The sequence below is a fragment of the Helicoverpa armigera genome, chromosome 17 (genome assembly GCF_030705265.1).
Source record: "Helicoverpa armigera isolate CAAS_96S chromosome 17, ASM3070526v1, whole genome shotgun sequence".
NCBI lineage: Eukaryota > Metazoa > Arthropoda > Insecta > Lepidoptera > Noctuidae > Helicoverpa > Helicoverpa armigera.
In genome coordinates, this window is record NC_087136.1 from 4,825,941 (window position 1) to 4,846,609 (window position 20,669).

General features: G+C 38.2%; 2 protein-coding genes across 3 annotated transcripts in view; both read right to left on the reverse strand.

The window, feature by feature from the left end:
• The window catches only part of LOC110373838 (uncharacterized), a 73,689-nt gene extending 69,824 nt beyond the window's left edge, over window positions 1-3,865 (reverse strand). The window contains exon 1 of one of the 2 annotated variants that reach the window (XM_064038932.1): window positions 3,565-3,865. In XM_064038932.1, the coding sequence (XP_063895002.1) occupies window positions 3,565-3,707 (143 nt within the window). In that variant the 5' untranslated portion in view covers window positions 3,708-3,865. The remainder of the gene's footprint in view (window positions 1-3,564) is intronic. The other variant, XM_064038933.1, reaches the window with a different exon arrangement.
• A 532-nt stretch (window positions 3,866-4,397) lies between these two features.
• Window positions 4,398-19,102, reverse strand: LOC110373804 (arginine-glutamic acid dipeptide repeats protein). Its single transcript, XM_064038781.1, has 13 exons — window positions 18,801-19,102; window positions 17,634-17,903; window positions 13,815-14,977; window positions 12,908-13,025; window positions 12,436-12,621; window positions 11,737-11,894; window positions 11,170-11,336; window positions 10,787-10,893; window positions 9,365-9,475; window positions 8,791-8,879; window positions 7,270-7,354; window positions 6,109-6,238; window positions 4,398-5,234 (listed from the first exon to the last, which is right to left on the reverse strand). The coding sequence occupies exons 1-13, from the start codon at window positions 18,962-18,964 to the stop codon at window positions 5,208-5,210; spliced, it is 2,775 nt and encodes a 924-aa protein (XP_063894851.1). The 5' UTR covers window positions 18,965-19,102; the 3' UTR covers window positions 4,398-5,207.
• Between the last annotated feature and the right edge of the window lie 1,567 nt (window positions 19,103-20,669).

A 20,669-nucleotide genomic window follows, 5' to 3' on the forward strand; every position in this document is an offset into this window, starting at 1 on the left:
TCGTCAAGGCCGACAATGCGCAGTTCGGCACACTTTGTTGGCCTTGAAATCCGGATGCCCTCCGGAAAGATCTGGCGCAGTTGTTCAGCTACACGATCCGCTTCTGCAGCACCATTGGCTCCCGTGAACTCAAAAAGTCGAGCCCCCGTTGCAGCTCGACGGTATCTGATGTCGGTGATACCGTTCTCTTCATGATTGGCCGCTTGTCTGGCCTTTGTCAGGACATCTTTGTAGGTAAGCCCCTTTTCTGCTGCCTCAGGTTGAAGCGTCAGAACCAGGGCAGCTGACTTCGGTTCGCGAAGCTTTCTGCGTCGATTCCGTGACTTTTTATTTTTCTTCCGTCCTTTGGCTTGTGACGACGAGGGCTTAGCACCGCCTAAGATGGTGGCAGCGGCCTCTTTCGACGTAACCGCTTTCTTTTTATTCTTCCTGTCTTTCTTCCTATTAGAGGCAGTTTGCCACTCCTGCTGTGGTTGCGCAGACGACGGTGCCTCTGAGACTGAGGCTTGAGTTGCCGCGATGACAGTTGCGGTTGCGGACGCCTGGCTTGTACCAGCCGCAGAACTCTGCCGCTGTTTCTGGGCTGCCGTCTTTCGATCGGCTGCTAATGGAGGGCGAAGATTCACCTGTGGTAGAAGGCGATCTTCAATCCCCGCCATACGAGCATCCAACATTTTGCCTACGCGGTCAATAACGCCACGCAGCAGCTCGTCGTCTACTGTGGACTTTTCCGGGGTGGAAGGTATCGACGGCTGCGGTTGCTGACGTGGCAAGTTAACTGAGTGGAGACGCAACGAGAGCATCTCCTCTTTGAGAGCTTCAATCTCCTTGTCCTGGGATCCAACCTGCTGCCTCAGGCGCTGGATTTCCAGCTGGAGGCGGCTAGTCTCCTCTGTGGTACTCCTGGCAGCGAGCATCTCGACGCAGCAGCGCACCTGCTCCGCCGCTTCTCTCATGGTACGTTGACTCGTACCTTTAAGGTTCTTTGATTTCCGGATGGACTCCAGAAGAACCTCCACATTCTGGATGCCTGTCCGCTCCAGTCCTGCCACCGAGCTGTCGGTGCCCGTAGATGGCAGTAAGGAGCATGCGGCTTCCACGTCCATCGCTTCAGAGACTCGTCTGATGCTTGGTTCAATCGAGGCCTGAGACGTGTCCGTATCGCTTTCGTCACTTAAGCGCGACGTACTTGGCCGCCAAAAGCGTCCCCTTCCATGACGGCCAGGCTTTTCCTTGGCCTTGGTCGGCACCTTGGGAGGCGGCAGCAACTTATCGTCACTGGACGCCGCCTCATACTGCCGCTTCTCAATTTTCCTCAGCCTGGAGGACCAAGGTTCCAGTGATGCGGATGTGCCGGGCATAGAACCCAGCGACTCTACATCACAAGGAGTATTTCCATCCTTCTTTTTAAAAACATCATCCAATCGGTTAGTATCAATAATCGGTATCCGGTTTTCGCGCGTTTGGTCGTTGGTAGAATTGTGGCAAATGTTGTCCCCCCCAGAATACGCGGGACAGACAGAGCCGTTAGACGGGTCTGTGGAGGATTCTCCCATTTGGGTACCTCCCTGGGGTACGCTATCTGTTACATGTGCCATTTCCATAAGGTTCCTTTTAAGGGTGAGGTCCCTATCTCCCACATTTTCGTCTCAATATATACATACAGATATATACAATAATATATTTATCATAATTATAATATTAATACTATATGTATACTATAAAATATAATATATACTCGTATAAGTATAACCCTGACCCGCACCATCCGATGACCATAGCTATGGCAAACAAACGGTGCATTCCCTTCCAAAAATTCTAGCCTGCTTACAGGAGCAGGGCAGATCGTATGTATCACCAAAGGTGTAGGCTAAAACCCCTCAACATTCACAGCCTGATTAGATCAAGGAGCGAATCCCATACCACTCGAGCGGCCCGCCAAGGCAGGAGAGACTGGATGGTACAACTTAGTGATTTTTTATAGAGGTTTTCTTCCTCGCGACCCTGTAAACAGAGCCCCCGTTCCGCTCAATGAGGCTTACGGGTTGTCCGACAGTAACCGAAGTCGACGTCTAGCCAGCAGAAGTAGCACTGACTGACCGAACCTGCCGCACGCGATCGCTTTCTCTACTGAGGAGCAATCCCATCACCTGGTTTTGGTCCGCGCCGAGTAAACCCGGTACCGCACATATCTGTGCGGTATTCCCCTATCCGCCACCTGGGGACGCGCCCGGTTGGAGACCAGAAACTCCACCGGGATCAGGTAAGTACCTACCTACGCCAACTTTAATTTAAAGCACCACCTAAATCTTATTTAACAGCTTTTCTAATAACCAAATCAAAGGTGTAAAGTAAATTGACTGATGGCTTAACAAGTGTTTAAGCATTTAATCTTAATGAAAACTTTTGCTTGACTTAAGTAGGATAGGACTGGCGTTTCTGAGAGGTCAAATCATAAAGTTTTCTTTGAAATAAAATCTTCTGCTTGCTTTGTCAAATGTTCGAGGAAATTTTGAGATTGAAATTAAAATCCATGGAAATTGTGTTTCTTGAAAATACATCGATGTTATCACATCGGACCTTCTTCATATTTCTATTGATCCTTGTCTTAACTGACCTTGTGAACTACCTATACATGATTACGGGTCATCCTATCCTTTGGCAAAAAGGTCGTTTCTGTCTGACTAACCCAATTAGACCAACCTTAACCTTGTTAGATATTTTATGTAGGCGTTCGACACGATACGTCAGTCAGGTAAGCACCTCCATAAAATATTAAAAGAAACAAAGCGTTCTAGAGCAATCGAATTACTTAATGATGTTTACTGTTTTATTATCAAAACTTTCAGCGGTTATACCTATGAAGTCCCGGATGGAGGGAGCAACAACTTCCCAGTCTTAACCCAGTGGAAAACATTTCCATTTGATTGGAGGCAATCCAAATATAATCCTGTTGTTATTGTAATCTAACGTAAGTAGGTGCAGGTGCAGACCATTCATCACTTAAAAGGCTTATCTATTGGTGAAGCCGATATCTTATTGTACAAGACTTATCTGGACAGACCAAGATATGTATGTGTCATCATTCTCATTCAGAGATTATCCATCCACCATCATTGCCGATGCGGTGAGCTACATTTTCCGATTGAAATACCTTAGTATATATGGTAGAAACTGGATACAGCTTTGGCTAAAGAATTGCAACTACGATCATTCCTTACATATCCACGAGTTGAACCTGGTCTAATTTTACTATGGAAGTTTAAAATTAAAAGTACCTACTTTACTATTTGTAGCAATTAGCGAATTCACTAGTTTAGAAAGGTGAGCATGCCAACTTATTTGGCAACCATATCACTTGATCTTATATACTATATCTTACTTACCAACAGCGAACGTAAACCGTTTTCGATAGGTCTTTACACCCACGGCAGGTATCAACAACCAGTTTCTATATATAGATGTTGGCACTTAATTAGTAATCAATTAGCAATCCAAAACTGGACACCTGGTACCTGTTTTATAACCAGAAGATTATTTTGAAGTACTTATGCAGTTACTCACCTTCTGAGTGGAGTATCATTCTCTGATGACGAACTGGTTGAAGTGGATGTATCACTACTGCTAGAGTTCAAGTGCCCAACCTGGGTATAAACTAGACAACTCGCACTTTTGCGTATAGGCAATGGTTTTCTTGACCGTGACATTGTAATTTACACCTTAACACAGCGTAATAAGTACAGTTTTGTAATATTAGATCAGTAACACAAAGTTCACTATGCTTACACTTTGAAGTCTGTTTCAAAACTAAGAAATTGTTGACTATCTGAATGGATTACGCGCGCACATGAAAATTTTGTCACTCGCTCTTCTAAATTTAAACGGAGATGTAGAGATTGGCGCGGCGCACACGCCGGCGTTCGGTTTTGCGAACTGACTTGACTCATCATACAATTAGATCAGTCGAAAAACGCCCAATTCATCTTTACTGCCGCACATTACTCGAATTCATAAACATTACACGTAACACTCGTAAACTGCAGGTCGAGATTTTCAGCGATGAATCAAACATTATTTTATAGAAATAGCCCATTGAATCGTTGAACTAATAAAGTTTATTGCCCAATAAAATATAGATGAATTAAGTACCTATTCAATGTAGTATGAGCCCTACTTATTCTTCAAGATGACCCAATTCTCAGTGTTGTACGGTGCTCGACATTTGTACTCAGGGTCACGAATTCGGATCAAGGTTCACACGAATAATATAGCTTATTCATTTTGTTCAAGTTTAGCATCTGAATGAACGGCGAATGGCGCATCCATGATTTTGCATATACTTATTACTCATATGAACCTTCTTTGAAAAAGGAAAAACTTCAATGAAACTAGAAAAATGCCTTTACCATTAAAATCTCCTTTATTGACAACTGGCTAGAACCAACTTTTGCTTAAATTTTACGAACAAACACTCATAATTTGTAACATCTATAGTCTTATTAAGATCGCTGTATCTTTTTAAAAGGACAGGTTTTATAATTTTGTGTCTAGGTACTTATAATATTTATTTGGAACACATTTAGTTACATACAAAGTTATGTGATATAAAATATACTTAGATCTGTAGCTGCGTCTATATTAAAACCGACCTCGAGAGCCGTCCTTAAAATATTCGAAAAAGGAATGTGTCCGTTTCTAGAACGATACTCCTTTGATCTCAATTTATAGATTGATGCCACTTACCGAGTAGCTTTAAATGTCCGTGCAGTAAAAGTTTGAGTACATAACGTTCTAGAATACGGATTTAAAATCATGATTCGCCATACTATAAAATTGTACTTACGTAAGTACATAAAGGCTATTACCCCCATATTTATAAAAATCTGCTTCACCGAATTTATGTTTTTCTCTCATGCAATTACGAATTTTCAAAAATATTTGCGATATTTATAAATACGGGGGCAATTTACAAAAAGGGGTTCATAATTTGTACTGTACTTTAAGCAAGGAACTTAAGTATGTACCTACTAATTCATTAACTGATAAGCATAAATACATATATTTGGCAGCATAATTAGAACATTATTAGCAACCATTCATAAAAAGGAATAATACCTAAGATAGTAAAACTCCGCAGAAACAAGCTTACGCCTTTACATAATAACATGCCTAGCTACGGGAATATAATAAGTCTTCATAAATTCTTCTTAATAATACGGTCTTCGTGGATTGTTCTGGAAATAAAACGAAAAAGTTAAGGTTGATACACAAAAGTAGAAAAAGCAGGTCACGTCAAATATCTTTGGCCCTCTGAAGTCGGCTACCAGTGACCGAACAGTGAAAATTCACGAACAAAATAATACTAATGCGCACGCGTCAAGTATAAGATGGCTAACTTCAGAGTGGCAAAGTTATATGATGTGAGCTTTAACGTGTAATTGCCACATTAATAAACCACTATTCTATTCATAAAAATGCCAAATATCTGGACATGTAACTTTTCAGCAAATAGGTGCAAAGTACAATAGTAACAGTTGTTTTGGCAAACATCCTTAATACATTATGACAGTTTGTTTTCGCTTAGACACTCACGTTTATGCGTGGGAGCTAGGAACATGAAACGGGATGAAATGCACGTGAATACCCATAACAAAACGATTGTTTGTTAGGCTTCAAGTCAACTACGTATGGATTATAACTAAAAATAGATGCATATATTTTACATTTAAATTCAATTAAGTTTGATAATCTATTCTGATGGTATTCAACACGATTTACATACTAGTATTTCAAATTTTCCAGAATTATTTTCTACGTAGTTTCTATATAAACAAAGATTTAACTGGAACTTGATACTGGAACTTATAAAATACTTGAGCAGTATGCTGAATTGAAATCATAAATACATTACTTCTTCTTCTTTCAATCATAAATTATAGCATTCAAGAGCGTTTCAAAGAACCTATCCGCTTCGGCGCGGACTGGCCACATAAAGGTTTCGATAGAAAAATATTGAAGACTATGGGGAGGTTTATGCCCAGTGGGACAAGTAAAGGCAGAATTTAAAAAATCTCATATTTTAAAAACTATGTTACTACAGATACCTACCAAAGGGTTTGGCCTAAAGCGATAGGCGAGCATCATCCGTTTCCTATAGGCGTCGAATTCATCGTCCTCGGCCGACACAACGTCAGAGGTGGATGCGCCGAGACCCAAGTTCGCTACTGGCTGATTTGCTCTGATAACAAGAAACAGGAATCATTTGCTATAACTAATTTAAAATAACTAAGAAATAAGGAGCCAGAATAAATAAAAAAGGCTTTACGAGGAATTGAAATGTGGTGAAACTAAGTAGGAATTCAAATATTTATACGTATGTTTTTTTTTCTGCAATCTTAACGATGATAGCAAATTTTAACTAATTAATTTATTCAATTTATATTTCGCATCGTCAGACATGAACTCAAGTGCGTTCAACAAACTCTACGCACTTATCTAAAATCTACATTTTTTTCTAATGACTTAATTTTAGACCGGCGCAAAAAAATATCAAGCGGGTTTTTTATTGAATATTAAGTAGATGTTACTACGTCAATCACCATAGTAAATACTTGGAATTCCAAGCCAATTGTGAAGGCGTAATTTCTAAACCAGTTAATCTGGTTCGTATAAATAAATAATAAGCCCCTAGGCGGTAATTTTGCATGGCGCCAACTGAGTAATTAAAAATTAATTTATATCATGTAAATCTATACTAATATTATAAAGCTGAAGAGTTTGTTTGTTTGTTTGAACGCGCTAATCTCAGGAACTACTGGTCCGATTTGAAAATTCCTTTCAGTGTTAGATAGCCCATTTATCGAGGAAGGCTATATAGGCTACTTTTTATCCCGGTACGGGAAGTAGTTCCCACGGGATGCGGGTGAAACTGCTGGCAGAGGCTAGTTCATGATATAAATTATTTTAATAATGAATGATAGTTGGAAGAATTTAATAAAGATAATATACTTAAATATTTTTCGCGATTATTTACTGTAAAACGAATGGTTATTGCTACTGCTTAAAACAGCTAAATTCAGATTAGGGATGTAAGAAATGCATTTCATTCATATGAATTTTACTGGTAATACAAAATTAATGGGTATTAATTCCCAGGAAAATTGAGAACGTCTAAGTTTCATCAACCGAAATACTCTGGTTCCTGCAGAAAGAAATCATCATCTGCCTAGCCTTTACCCTTCTAAGAAATATGTTGATGGAATGACTTACTTGTTAATAGGTTCTACGATTCCTGAACCTTCAGCGCCGAGACCTTGTCCTTCAGTCCAGCCCAGCTTTTGTAGCATTTTGAAACCTACACAAAATAGAAAATACATGTTCATCAATATGAATATATGAAGAATATACAAATAAGGATGAAGTATGGAAGTTAAAATACTCGAGGATGATATTGGTCGAAAATAATAACGATAACTAGTATTATGTAACATCTCATTAAAATGATCCCCTTTCAAGAAAAAGTTCACGACTGTCACCAGTTTTGTACTTATTAATATTTTAGATACGGTTCATATTTAACAAATTATATGCTTTCTTTCTCATGTCCATTTTATTTCAAAGGACACAAATAATCATGAGACAGTTCAAAACAATTTCAATGTAGCATTTGAATAATATGTTGAGTTATTGCCACATTGCAAAATGATTTTTTCATGTGTCACCAGTATTTACAACTCATTGAAGAGTTCCCAATTCCCTGGACGTTGTCCAAACAACGGAATGAGTTCCTAGAATAGTGATACACTCCTTTCAGATAAGTCAGGGTTAAGAATGCGTTGTAAGAAGGAAAACATAACATCTGTTTTGTAGTAAATAAGGGAGTCAATAAACTATGTCAGAGTAATAAATTACTATTTTAATGTCGTCATTTTCCTACACCAAACCAAGACTTCTGCTCCTGAATTGTATTATGAAATAATACTGATCATATCTTAAGCTGAAGATTTTTTTGTTTGAATGCGATTATTTTAAGAACTGCTGGTCCGATTCGAAAAATTATTTGGCTCATAGATTATCCAAATATCGAAGAAGGCTAATATAATAGGCTAATGGGTGCATTAGTTAATTCTTACAGAACGAGGATGAAACTCCTGGTAGTTTTATATGGAGTCGTTATATTGTTAAGTAACGTTAGGCAGTCATCTCGTATGTTCTATTCAATTACACTGCATGAACAGAATGATGACCATACTCTAAAAATGCAACCCAACCCTCACATAGTTGGCAAATCTCTAGCGCCGTGACAAAAGTATCAAGCATAGTTAATGCGACAGTACTTGTCATTGCAACATAAATAGTACTAGAGATGATACTAGATGCCAAATATTTGAAGAAAAGAAATACGAACAAAATATGAAGTAGAAGAGCAATAGAACAATGCAGGTTCAAAAGGCCTATGATGTTTTGCCCATGAAAAAAATGGCTTTTAATCTGTGCTGATTATATTACTACAGGATAATTATAGTCTTCTTTATTGCTTAAATAAAACTTTATAGTTAAGGCTAGTCGTATAAATAAATGTTACAATGACACAATACTTGCAGTATTACCGGTCAAGACTAAAGACAAGGCCTAATACTAAATTAAGACACAGTTGTTTATGTAATTACGTTACAGAATATTTTATTCCTCATGACAATTCGAATAAGTCGTAAAAACTTAACTGCGTTTTAACCTTCTGCAGCTATTTCTGCGATACAACAACGTAGTGTAATATTTAGGCGCACTCACCGACATTGTCTTCCTTCAACTTGAATTCTTTGTAGTCGCTCAAATCTGGCTCCTTGCCACTTTTGAACGCCGAGTATTTCTCCATAAATCTGCAATGAACACTCGTGTTGGTAAATGTAAATAATAATGTAGTTATGATATGTCGGTGTATTTACCGCTTTTCCGGTGATCAAAGAAATACCTACAGGAAAAACTATTGGCGCCCAAATGGGACTACTTATTTGTCAGAAGTTTATCAATGTATTCGACTGCTTTTACGAAATATCATTGTACACATCCTCGTTGCATATTTTATGAAGACGTGGACATACTTTCAACATACCTATCATGATATTTAACATGGTATGACTCGAAAATAAAATAGCAGTCAAAATGCTGTAGATACTTAAAATGGTTTGACTCGAGAAAAAACTAGCACAAACATAAAGCTGCATTACAAAAATCTAGAACACATTCAAAACCTAAATTACACTGAAACAAACCAAAACACACAAACACAATAAAATAAAATTAACAGCCGCACACATTTTGACTTTTGAACGGGCATAAAATTTATTTTCACACACAAACTTACTTTCTAAGTTCTTCTGGCGGTAAAAAATCGCCGATGTGATGTTTTCCAGCCGCCTGTTTTGTTAACTCGTCCGCCCATTTCTCGGTTGCATTCATTTCTTTAGCTCTTAACCTGTTAAACATTTTATTAGTGTTAGTGCAAACAAAGAATTGGAATAGAAAAACAAAAATACGAGGTAAACTGTTTGTTTATTTGGAACAAAGGAATTTGTGGCGCCGATGTTTTTAAGAATGAGGTGAAGGATAATTCGATGGCGTGGTTTGCATTTGTTTTGTTCAAACCATGACGAAGTTATTTTACTGGGAAAAATAATTGAAATATGTTATTCTGTGATCAGATTATGCAAAGATTTAGAGCTTGCTTATTGAATCTGTTATGTTAAATAAAATCATAATTTTTATAATTATTTAATTTAGAGTAGCTCGCCTCAGATTTTATATTATGATCACTCCTTGTAAAACCTTCTATGTATAAAAGTGCGCGTTTTCCTATTATAAACATAAATTCTATCTAAATACCATGTTCTATTTAAATACCACATAAATACCTACCTATGCGAGTTTGTTTTGCTTGTCACCGTAACATTAATATTAACCAGACAAATAAATAGTTGTCATTTATATGTATTAATTACAAGATCGAAAACATAATTAAGATAACATCACATGTGACCGAGATGTTTATATTTTCATTGCTGTATGGCACGTGGCGCCACCTGTTGCCTTTCAGTGAAACTGAGACAGGATTTGGGTGCCAAAAATGGGGTTATTCCCGTTCGGTAACACCCTTTCATCAACACTGTTGACGATCGGGAAAAAAAAGTTTCGTTCGTTCACAGTGTTGACGAACGCTTCTTATTATTTTAGTGTAAAATGGTTATTATGCACATGATAAGGCCACTTTTATTTTCTAGTTAATTGTGTTTTAAAAGATTTAACATAATCCATTAAAACATTTAAAAAATCCATGACATTTTATTTCCATATTTTAAAAATAAAAACCGGCATTCATGGACACTGTGAACGAACGAAACTTTTTTTTCCCGATCGTCAACAGTGTTGACGAAAGGGTGTTACCGAGCGGGAATAACCCCAAAAATGCACTTAATATCGTTATTCTATGATAAACAATTAGGAGCAATAGATACCCAATTAAACTTGTAAAAATTTACTGTAGATTAAATTAATAATCGAATCTAAACGAGTATCTATTCAAAAGGTGAAGAGTTTGTTTACTCGTTCGCGTACGTGCTTATATCAAGAACTACTGGACTGATTTGAAAATTTCTTGCAGTGATATCCATTTATCGAAAGGCGATAGGCTTTTTATCTGGATACACGAAGTAGATCCCACGGGAATCGGGTGAGTCAGCGGGAAACAGTTAGTGGATACATAAATTAAGCTTAAGCTCATATTACATACTTATGTTCCCAGGTACCCTCTGCGGTGTCTTCGTCGCTGTCATATTCATACTTATATTTGCCAGCGGCGGCCAAACGCTCAACTTCTTGGCGTTTCTTTAACATGTCCTGTTGAAAGATAATCAATATAAACTAACTTTTTTACTTATCATTAATGTGAACTGATAGTATAGGAAATAAATCTATGTAACTCAAAATAGATACGGTTTTATGCTAATATGCTCAGTTAAGCATTCGCTACAAACGAGTATTACACATTTCGAGCTTCAAACGGTACGCAAAAGTCGCGCGTATACGCTCTAACAAACTTACTTTCAATTTTCCATTTTAATTCAAATTTGAAAAAGTAACAAGGACAATTTGTAATGCCAAAAGAATACAAACCTGATACAAAAGATTAAGCTTGAAATTATCTTCACATTTCTTCCAATCTTCAGCACTTAAGTTGGTAGTGCCGTAGTTGGTCATAGCATATTGCATCAACGCTTGATTATTGCGGTTCACTGTGCTCAACTTTATGCCTTCTTCGTCTATCTTAGCCAATTTTGCTCCTAAATCAGTGGGGGTAATATATGGGAATTAGTTACATAATAATTTTAATAACCTTTACAACATGCTACATACCTATTGTTAGACATTCTATTGAACGATGCTGCATTAGAAAGAAATATTTTATTCGATACAAAAAGGGTTAAAATATGTAATAACAGCAGACCTGAACATGATTCAAGAAGTAAGCTATAGTTCTCTCAACTTTGCAATTCTGTATTTAGTCAAATAACCGACTTCAGAATCAACGTATGAATAAATGCGTAAGGAGTCAAATAGCTAACTTCAGAATCCCAAACTTAGGCACTCTACGCGAACTATGTATAGACAACATGAACTACACAAGCAAATACAATTTTAATAGATATTTCCTGTAATAATCCAGGAACAAAATAACAGTACCTGGTAACAACCCAGGCATAGGAGCGACCACACCGGGAGGTTTAATATCAGCGGCCGGTGGCTCATCGCTCCATCTAGACTTCTTCTTCTTACGTCGCTCTCGCTTGCTGTCTGATTCCTCGTCGCTTTGAGAGCTAGCTTGCTCGCGTTTGAATGGTCTGAAATTATCTCTGATGTAAATATGATAGGCAATTGAAATGTTGAACAGATTTTCTACTGTTATTGGTTTGGTAGATAGTTATTCTTGGACCACATCTGCTATTAAATTATACTCTATCCACGGAAGCAAGAGCTAAAAGGTAAACAAAGAATGACACTTTTTCAAGATGGCGGTATAACCCGACCGATGACAAAATCACAGATACTGCGAACATTTTACACAAAAATGTGACGTTTTGTCATCGGTCGGGTTATACCGCCATCTTGAAAAAGTGTAATTCTTTGTTTACCTTTTAGCTCTTGCTTCCGTGGATAGAGTATAGCTACTTTGAGTATACATTTTCCATTAATGAAGAAAGTAAAACGAGTTTTTAAACAACTTAAAAAAGGAGGATGTTCTCATTTTGAACTGTATGTATGTTTGAGTGCGATTTTCTGGTTGAATCAATTATGACGCGGTTTTCAGCATAGCATTTGTCAGACTTAGGTTCTAGGTATATTATTGTCGGTTTTATATTTTGAAAAAGTTTTCACACATACCTGTCTGTACTATCGTCCTTGTTATATCTGTAATCATCATTACTATCGTCGTCTTCCAGACTGAATTCTGGTTCATATTTGTCCTCAGGCTTGACTTCAGGCTTCTTGTCGCCCTGTTCAGCTCTTATCTTACCAACGAGATCTCTAAACACCTTGTACTCGTTCGAATTTGTGTTGTGAAGGAACCTGCAAGGATTCGCTCAATACAATCATCTTATGTAAAGGGTAAACAATAACAAAGGATGCTTTTGTGTTAGGTTTTATTTAACCTGAAAATACTATGATGGAACAGCTTTCTTTGTAGCGGCAAATTGTGTTAAAATAGTTCCTGTAATGTGGTTTCAATAGGAAAAGTTGATGTGTCGCCCCCACTGTTCCATCATAATCATTGCGACAAAAAATGTATGTAAATATAAAAAAGAATACAGCACGTATCCTCCTGTTGGGATCAAAGTGGCTACAGTGGCATTACCACAAATTTTGATCTTGTGAGTGAATTGCTTTCAGGACATTTTCCCAGTGGTCGCCGTTGCACGCGACTTCGCCGGCTGCGCGGAGTACTGACGGCGGCAACGAATCTGCAGAGAGAACTGCACACCACGAGTCAACATAATGTCTGACGGTCACGTCGACGAAGAACCCGGCCGATATCTTACTACCGAAGTAAAGAGCACGTCACGATGCCTAAATGAAACCTTGTTAAAGCCACCCTTCGGACAAAAGTCACGATCAGTCTCTTCCCGAAAAGTAGCTTTAGTTTTAAAAGTAGCATCTTTGATCGCATCAACTTCTTTGAATTATAATTTCTTACTCAAGCAACACTAGATTAGCCAATATCGCTACATCGGCATAGAACTAAAATATTAAAGAATTTTGACTTAATTTTGCTATCAAAGTTGCTAATGACCGTACTCAATAAAACCTGCTTAGGTTACGTTCAATTAGGCATTGTGAACGCCAACCATTCTTTACTCTATGCGTTTCTAGCGTCAAAACATTAGTCAATTTACCGATAATCATAGATACACTTCATTTGTTGCATGACAATAACGACTCATGCAAATTCTCTGATATTTAGACCGCGGTATTTTAATTCCATTGTAAGCTAATTGCTGTTTTATGTGCAATGCTTATTCCTATAGCAAATTACTATAAATTACGCGATACATAAAAAAATATAAAAGTACAATTTGCAAAACTATTTACTTTATCTGCATCGTATTGAAATCGTATCTTTATGAATACTAAATATCAGAAAACAACTGAAGTTAAGTTAGAATATTCGTCATAATAGTCGTCGTTCGGCCTTTGCATTATTATAGACGTCGAAAATAATAATATAAAGGCATAAGAAATTGATTTATATGTACGATTTTTACCTTGTGATGGCTTGAAGGGTGCTGCAGAGTTATCCATATCTTTCAGGTTTGCCAATAGGCTTAGAGGCATAGGTGGGGGTACTGTCATCCCTTCTGGTTTCATTGGAGGGTTATCCAAAGGCTTAGAGTCAGGGTGATGCATTGGCATGGAATTCGGAGGCATAGAGTTAGGTGGCATGAAAGGAGGCATAGGAGGTCCAGAGCCATTCCCAAAGTTCGGAGGACCGTTAGGCCCGAATGGCGGGCGTCCACCCATAAACGGCATATTGGAATTATTCATAGAATTTGGAGGCATCATTGAATTGGGGGGACCATTAGGTCCCATCATAGGATTGGGGAATGGCGGACCAAAGAATGGAGGCATGGGACCATTGGGGCCAGGTCCACCAGGTCCCATATTGGGACCACACATGTTAGGTGGCATTGGACCGCATGGGCCACCTGGGCCATTCGGGCCCATGAAGTTTGGCGGCATAGGGAAATTAGGTGGCCCACCCATAAATGGTGGCATAGGGCCACCAGGTGGCATTGGCGGCATAGGCCCTCTTGGGCCCATCATAGGTCCAGGACCCAATCCTGGACCATGGCCCATATTAGGTCCCGGACCCATATTTTGACCCGGTCCGGGACCCATGTTTGGAGCAGGGCCCATATTTGGTCCTTGCCCCATATTTGATCCAGGACCCATATTAGGTCCTGGCCCCATATTCGAGCCAGGTCCCATGTTGGGTCCAGGACCCATGTTCGGGCCTTGTCCCATGTTTGAGCCTGGCATCAAAGGTCCAGGCCCTAAATTGGAGTTAGGTCCCATTTTAGGACCAGGGCCCATATTTGGTCCTGGTCCCATGCCAGGACCAGGACCCATTAGACTGGGACCCATGATACCTGGAGGTAGAGGTCCAGGTCCCAAAGGACCTGGGCCCATATTTGTGCTTAGCTCTGCACTGGAATCAGGGTCTTCATCAGACTTTGAACCAAGAAGCCATTGGTTACGATCAGAATCGGAAGGTTGGGAATTTGGTGGCATTACAGGAATTTGCATAAGAGGTGGGATACTGTGTGGATTTTTATTATCAACAAGTTTCTTCCTGTCTTCTATAACAGGAGTTATGGGACTGTGAGGTCGGGGACGGCCTCTTTCATTCCACCGCCGATTCTTGTCCCTGTAAAAATAATATTAACATTCTGAATTATGTCTCATCTATTGAACATGATACAAAGTGGCATGCTTATTGCAGTTTATTCTATTTAATTTCTAAATACATAATATCATTTTAACAAACCTCTTCAAGTGTGGCCAAATGGATAAAGGGCAGATTTTATGGTTATTATAACAATAGCATTTTTTTACCTTATGGTTTTTCATTATGTGCTTTTGGAACTTATTTATTTATGCAAAAAATTGTTATAACATAAATATGCATAGAATGTTACAGAATTGTGTTTCTTAGGGCTGATTTTTCAATCGCCAGACAACTGTTATCTGAGGAATATGTTTGACGTTTTGACAGCTTTTGTATGGAAAATATGTCAAACCGCCAAAGGACATTGGGCAGATTGGTATACCCCACCAATAGCGATGTCATACATATCATTGGATAGGACTTTTTATGTAGAACAACATTTACTATGACAGCTTTGCTGAAATGTTTGTCCGTTCTGAGATATAGATCAAAAACTGTGCAAAAGTTAAACTAAAGTTAACTTAATAATCTATTGATATCTCAAGTTTTTAGAGGAAAAACTTAGTTGAAATAAGTGTAAGTCTCCTGAGTCATACCTGCTGTACCCGTTAGGGTCCATAATTGTTACTATTATTTTGCATTTCAACCTTATACTGTTCTAACTGGATATTGGGCATAATAACAGACCCCACCAATAACAAAGTCATGCATATCGATGGATAGGTCTTTTTAACTGGAACAACATTTACTATGACAGCTTTGTTCTATTCTTTGTCCGTTCTGAGATATGGCTAAAAAACAATGATAATCAACACTGTAATCTGATTTTCTTTGAAAAATAACACCAATGTCTTTATTTTTTTTATAATCATTATGTAAGTCGTGGTGGCCTTGTCGGTAAGGAGTACCAATGCAACTTTTCTAAGTTTGTATGTACTGTCTACCTATGTATACATATCTTGGACACACCAATGACACGTTAAACTGTAGGTCCCGGCTGTCATTGAACATCCTTGGCTATCATTGCGGGTAGTCATAATTCAGTAAGTCTGACACCAGTCTAACCAAGAGGTATTGAATTGCCCGGGGAGCTGGGTTGAGGAGGTCAGATAGGCAGTCACTCCTTGTAAAACACTCAGCTGCATTTGGTTAAACTAAAAGCCGGTCGAATCAATATTTTGTATGTACTTTAGAATGAGAAAGATTTCATGATCATGAGAAAGAGAAACTCTTGTCTGAGCCACATGACATGTGTCGATCGATCATAAGGATCATAAGCAAACGCTTGGTGCGGTCGGTCCATGGTCGTGCATGGGTAACAACAGAAGACAAAGACACTGGCAATCCAACCAATCTTACCAAGAGGTATCGAGTTGCCCAGATCACTGGGGTAAGGAGATCAGATAGGAAATTACATCCGGTTAGACTGGAAGCCGACCGCAAGATAGCTGGGAAAAGGCTAATAAGATCATATTGAATTATTTAAATGTAAAAAGTAACATATGAACGAAATGTGGATCATCCATCATCCTCCGAGCCTTTTCCCAATCATGTTGGGGTCGGCTTCCAGTCTAACCGGATTCAGCTAAGTACCAGTGCTTTACAAGAAGCGACTGCCTATCTAACCTCCTCAACCCAGTTACCCAGGCAACCCGATACCCTTTGGTTAGACTGGTGTTAGACTTAGGTACTGGGTTCTGACTACCCGTAACGATTGCCAAGGATGTTCAATGACAGCCGGGACCTACAGTTTAACGTGCCATCCGAAACACAGTCAATGGTGTCTAAGATTAACTTAGAAAGATGAACGAAATGTGGATATTATTCTTATATTCATATTGTGTATTTCATTCCGCAATGTACAGTATAAGCTGGAACTGCTAAATATAGTAACAAATGCAGACTCACAGCAGGTACATTGATGACATACATAGATTTTCTTTTAAATACACTTATGGACTTACTACAAAAACTTAAACATCTGTTTTACAGTTGTCTAAAAAAATTGTGGCTGCAAAATGGACCTTATTTCAACGTTATAATCTGACACTTTTATAGACAAGTTTTTGTGGTAAGACGGTTAATCTGCATTAATTTTAAGTTTGTATTTTATCTATATCTCAGAACGGACAAAGAATAGAACAAAGCTGTCATAGTAAATGTTGTTCCAGTTAAAAAGACCTATCCATCGATATGCATGACTTTGTTATTGGTGGGGTCTGTTATTATGCCCAATATCCAGTTAGTACAGTATAAGGTTGAAATGCAAAATAATAGTAACAATTATGGACCCTAACGGGTACGGCAGGTAGGACTCAGGAGACTTACACTTATTTCAACTAAGTTTTTCCTCTAAAAACTTGAGATATCAATAGATTATTAAGTTAACTTTAGTTTAACTTTTGCACAGTTTTTGATCTATATCTCAGAACGGACAAACATTTCAGCAAAGCTGTCATAGTAAATGTTGTTCTACATAAAAAGGCCTATCCAATGATATGTATGACATCGCTATTGGTGGGGTATACCAGGTCCCATATATTTGTGCCCATTGTCCTTTATTCCTCAGATAGAAGTTAACTGATGATTGAAAAATCAGCCCTTAGAATGCAAAAAAAAGGTTTGCTTGAATTACCTTTGCATCTGGCTCCTATCTCCCGAATTCCTTCTATCGTCCATTCCTGGACCATAACGGTCTCTATCAAAGTCATCATCTTGTTGAGCCTGTATTTCATTAATCTCATGTTTGACTTGTTTTGTTTCTTCTTCAGTTTGTTGTTTTTCTTGTTCTTGTTTCTCTTGCTTGTCTTGCTGTTGTTTCTCAAGCAACGCTTTGAATTGGTTCATAAAACTGCCATCATTGGAAAATATGTTGACGGAGTTTTTGTCATCTTTTTGGCTTGGACTGTAATAGGAAAGAAAATTGAAATTTACTTTTAAATGTTTTAACTGAATACTGGAACGCCACTTAAATTTAATGACAGCTCAAGCATCGTTCTATCTCTGTTACATTTACGTAAATTCCTGTGACAGATATGCTTTCCATTGGAACTTAAGTTAGTGACATTCAAGTACTTCGTACTAAGCCCTAGCCTGAGGTAAGTAAAAATTGTAACTGTTTTAAAATTCTAAGTTAAACAAATGTACACACAGACTACTTAACATTTTGTTCATTGACCAAGCTGCTGCTGTTGCGGTCTACTTCCTACAAACAATAACTTTTGTACTGACAAAGCCAACATAATCATTCAATACAAATTCATGACAATACAATTGTATACTTCTCTTTTGTACAAATGGTCTCAATACAATTGATCTCAACATGCTACAAAATTAAAAAAAAGACTAGCTGCTACCTCACAGTTTTTCCCATACCCGGAGCAAATATGGTCTATGTTACTCGGGGATAGTCTAGTTTCCCAACAATAAAACAACTTTTCTGGTCAGTGGGTCGTCTTAGGGGCGGAGAATCTGTTCTGTAGTTTCGGAGCCATTGGAGCACAAACAAGTAAACAGTAAAATGATTCTTCTTTACTTTAGGTATTAGCATAGAAGTAAAGCTAATATTCATATGACATGTTGTAGTGCATGAGAAGTAGCAGTCGCCGAAAGCTTTTCCAGCGATGCGATTGTCAAGCGTTAATAGTGAAATTGGTTGCAACATGATTTTAGAAAAACATCCGTATACCTACCTATTGATCAGAACATAGCCCTACACATTGTACAAACTGGACTTGGTACTCATATCGAGAGTTAAGTTTAATGGATTATTATGGAATAATATATGAAAAATGTGACTTACTTAGATAGTTTCGCTTGAGCGGCAAGTGCTGCAGCTTGCTTTTGGGCCTCCAACTTGGCCTGTATCTCCATTTTCTTTCTCTCGATAATTTGTTCTTGTTTCGACATTTGCGCCCATCTTGTACTGAGTGCCGATTTGTTCTTGTTGTCTTTAAAATGAATCATTGTGCATTCATACTACACTTAGTACAAAATTAGATAAAAAGAAGGAATAGTTATTGAAAATAATTCGGAATTTCTTTCCAGCTTCTAGCCTACACAATCAACTTCTTTTTATCCACCAAACCAAGTATCCATCCACTTCACTCACTCAATTACTGCCACAGATTATGCTTATTCCAAATTTCCAACGGTCATTCATTCCATACCACAGATGTTTGTATACAGTAGATAGAATAAAACGACCAAAAAAAAACCCCCGACCCAAAAAAAGTACGCAATAATTATGACAAAAGGTTAAAATCGCTAAACCCTATAAAAAGCAAAAAATAACTTTTAACACTACGTAAACTAAATTCTGTCGTGTCGGGGGACCGCTCTAATTCATTACTTTAGATACGTGCTTTTTTTTAAACGAATGTTGTAATTAGGTAAGTATCATTTGATTTATGTAAGTATTTATGAAGGTAAAAAGCGGTCCCCCGACACGTCAAAATTTAGTTTACGTAGTGTTAAAAGTTATTTTTTGCTTTTTATAGGGTTTAGCGATTTTAACCTTTTGTCATAATTATTGCGTACTTTTTTTGGGTCGGGGGTTTTTTTAAATTTATAATTTAATTTTATTTCATGCTTTTTAAAGGAGCTCCTTAATTTTTCCTTCTTTCATTTAATTTGTTTTATCTTAAGATGGGGTCGCTATATGCGATCTCGGCCAAAGGAAGCTGTTTAACAATCCTCATGACAAACTGGCTCTGGGAGAATTGCACAGATTGAGAAACAATAAAGATTAACCTTTGGACATTATAGATCTTCAGCAAAAATATAAATCGGTTTATCCGTTTCATTCCGGCATTCCAGGGTTTCATTCGCCACATCCCATTTCCAGCATCAGGTTCTCGTCAATCAGAAACATGAAGAGAACTCGTCAAGACAAATTCAACGAGCCCAAACTCGATGGGTTTACTAAAAGGCAGTTCAGGGTTACGTCTCCTACCTTCGTGCCCTAACAGCAGACCAGCTCAGTGGTTCCAAAAGACATTAGTGTTTCAAATTTCAGATCCCACATATACTTGCAAGTAAACTGAGCGTGTAACATTCCTATCACATCTAGCAAACGAGCTGATGACCTTGAAGACCTGAACCGATTTCCACCAAACATAGCTAAGAACACTCCCGACTGACATACCTTTTAAACAAAAAAAACCGCATTACAATCGGATCATCCGTTTGGGAGCTACGATGCCACATACACACACACACACACACACACACACACACACACACACACACACACACACACAGACACGTCAAACTTATAACACCCCGTCGTTTTTGCGTCGGGGGTTAAAAATCACGTATTCGTGTGTGAGCCCCCTTAAAAATTTATAATACACTAGTTTTCAGAATTTATTATTATAGCGGCAAAGTGGCTACAAAGAAAATTTAGCCGCTATCATAGTTCATAAGTTAAATCCTGGTGAAAGACGGACGAACAAATGGACCGCGAAGTCGTAGTAGTCCCTGTTTTTTATTTGGGTACAGAACACTAAAAAACATACTACGAAGTTAACAGAGAACATTACAAAGTTACTGCTATTAGGCGGCCCTTCCCACAGCGGTATAGTCGTGGCCGAGCCGTGAGTCCTACAATACCATTGCGCAATTTTACAGGAAAAATATTTTGTAATCAAATTGTACCTAAATATTTTGC

Excerpts from the sequence above, each read along its gene's own strand:
- LOC110373804 (XM_064038781.1), bottom strand. The coding sequence starts at position 18,964 with ATGATTCATTTTAAAGACAACAAGAACAAATCGGCACTCAGTACAAGA. Across the intron at positions 17,904-18,800 it reads GCTCAAGCGAAACTATCTAA|TCCAAGCCAAAAAGATGACA; the intron begins GTAAGTCACATT and ends TTCCTATTACAG. Across the intron at positions 10,894-11,169 it reads AGCTTAATCTTTTGTATCAG|GACATGTTAAAGAAACGCCA; the intron begins GTTTGTATTCTT and ends ATCTTTCAACAG.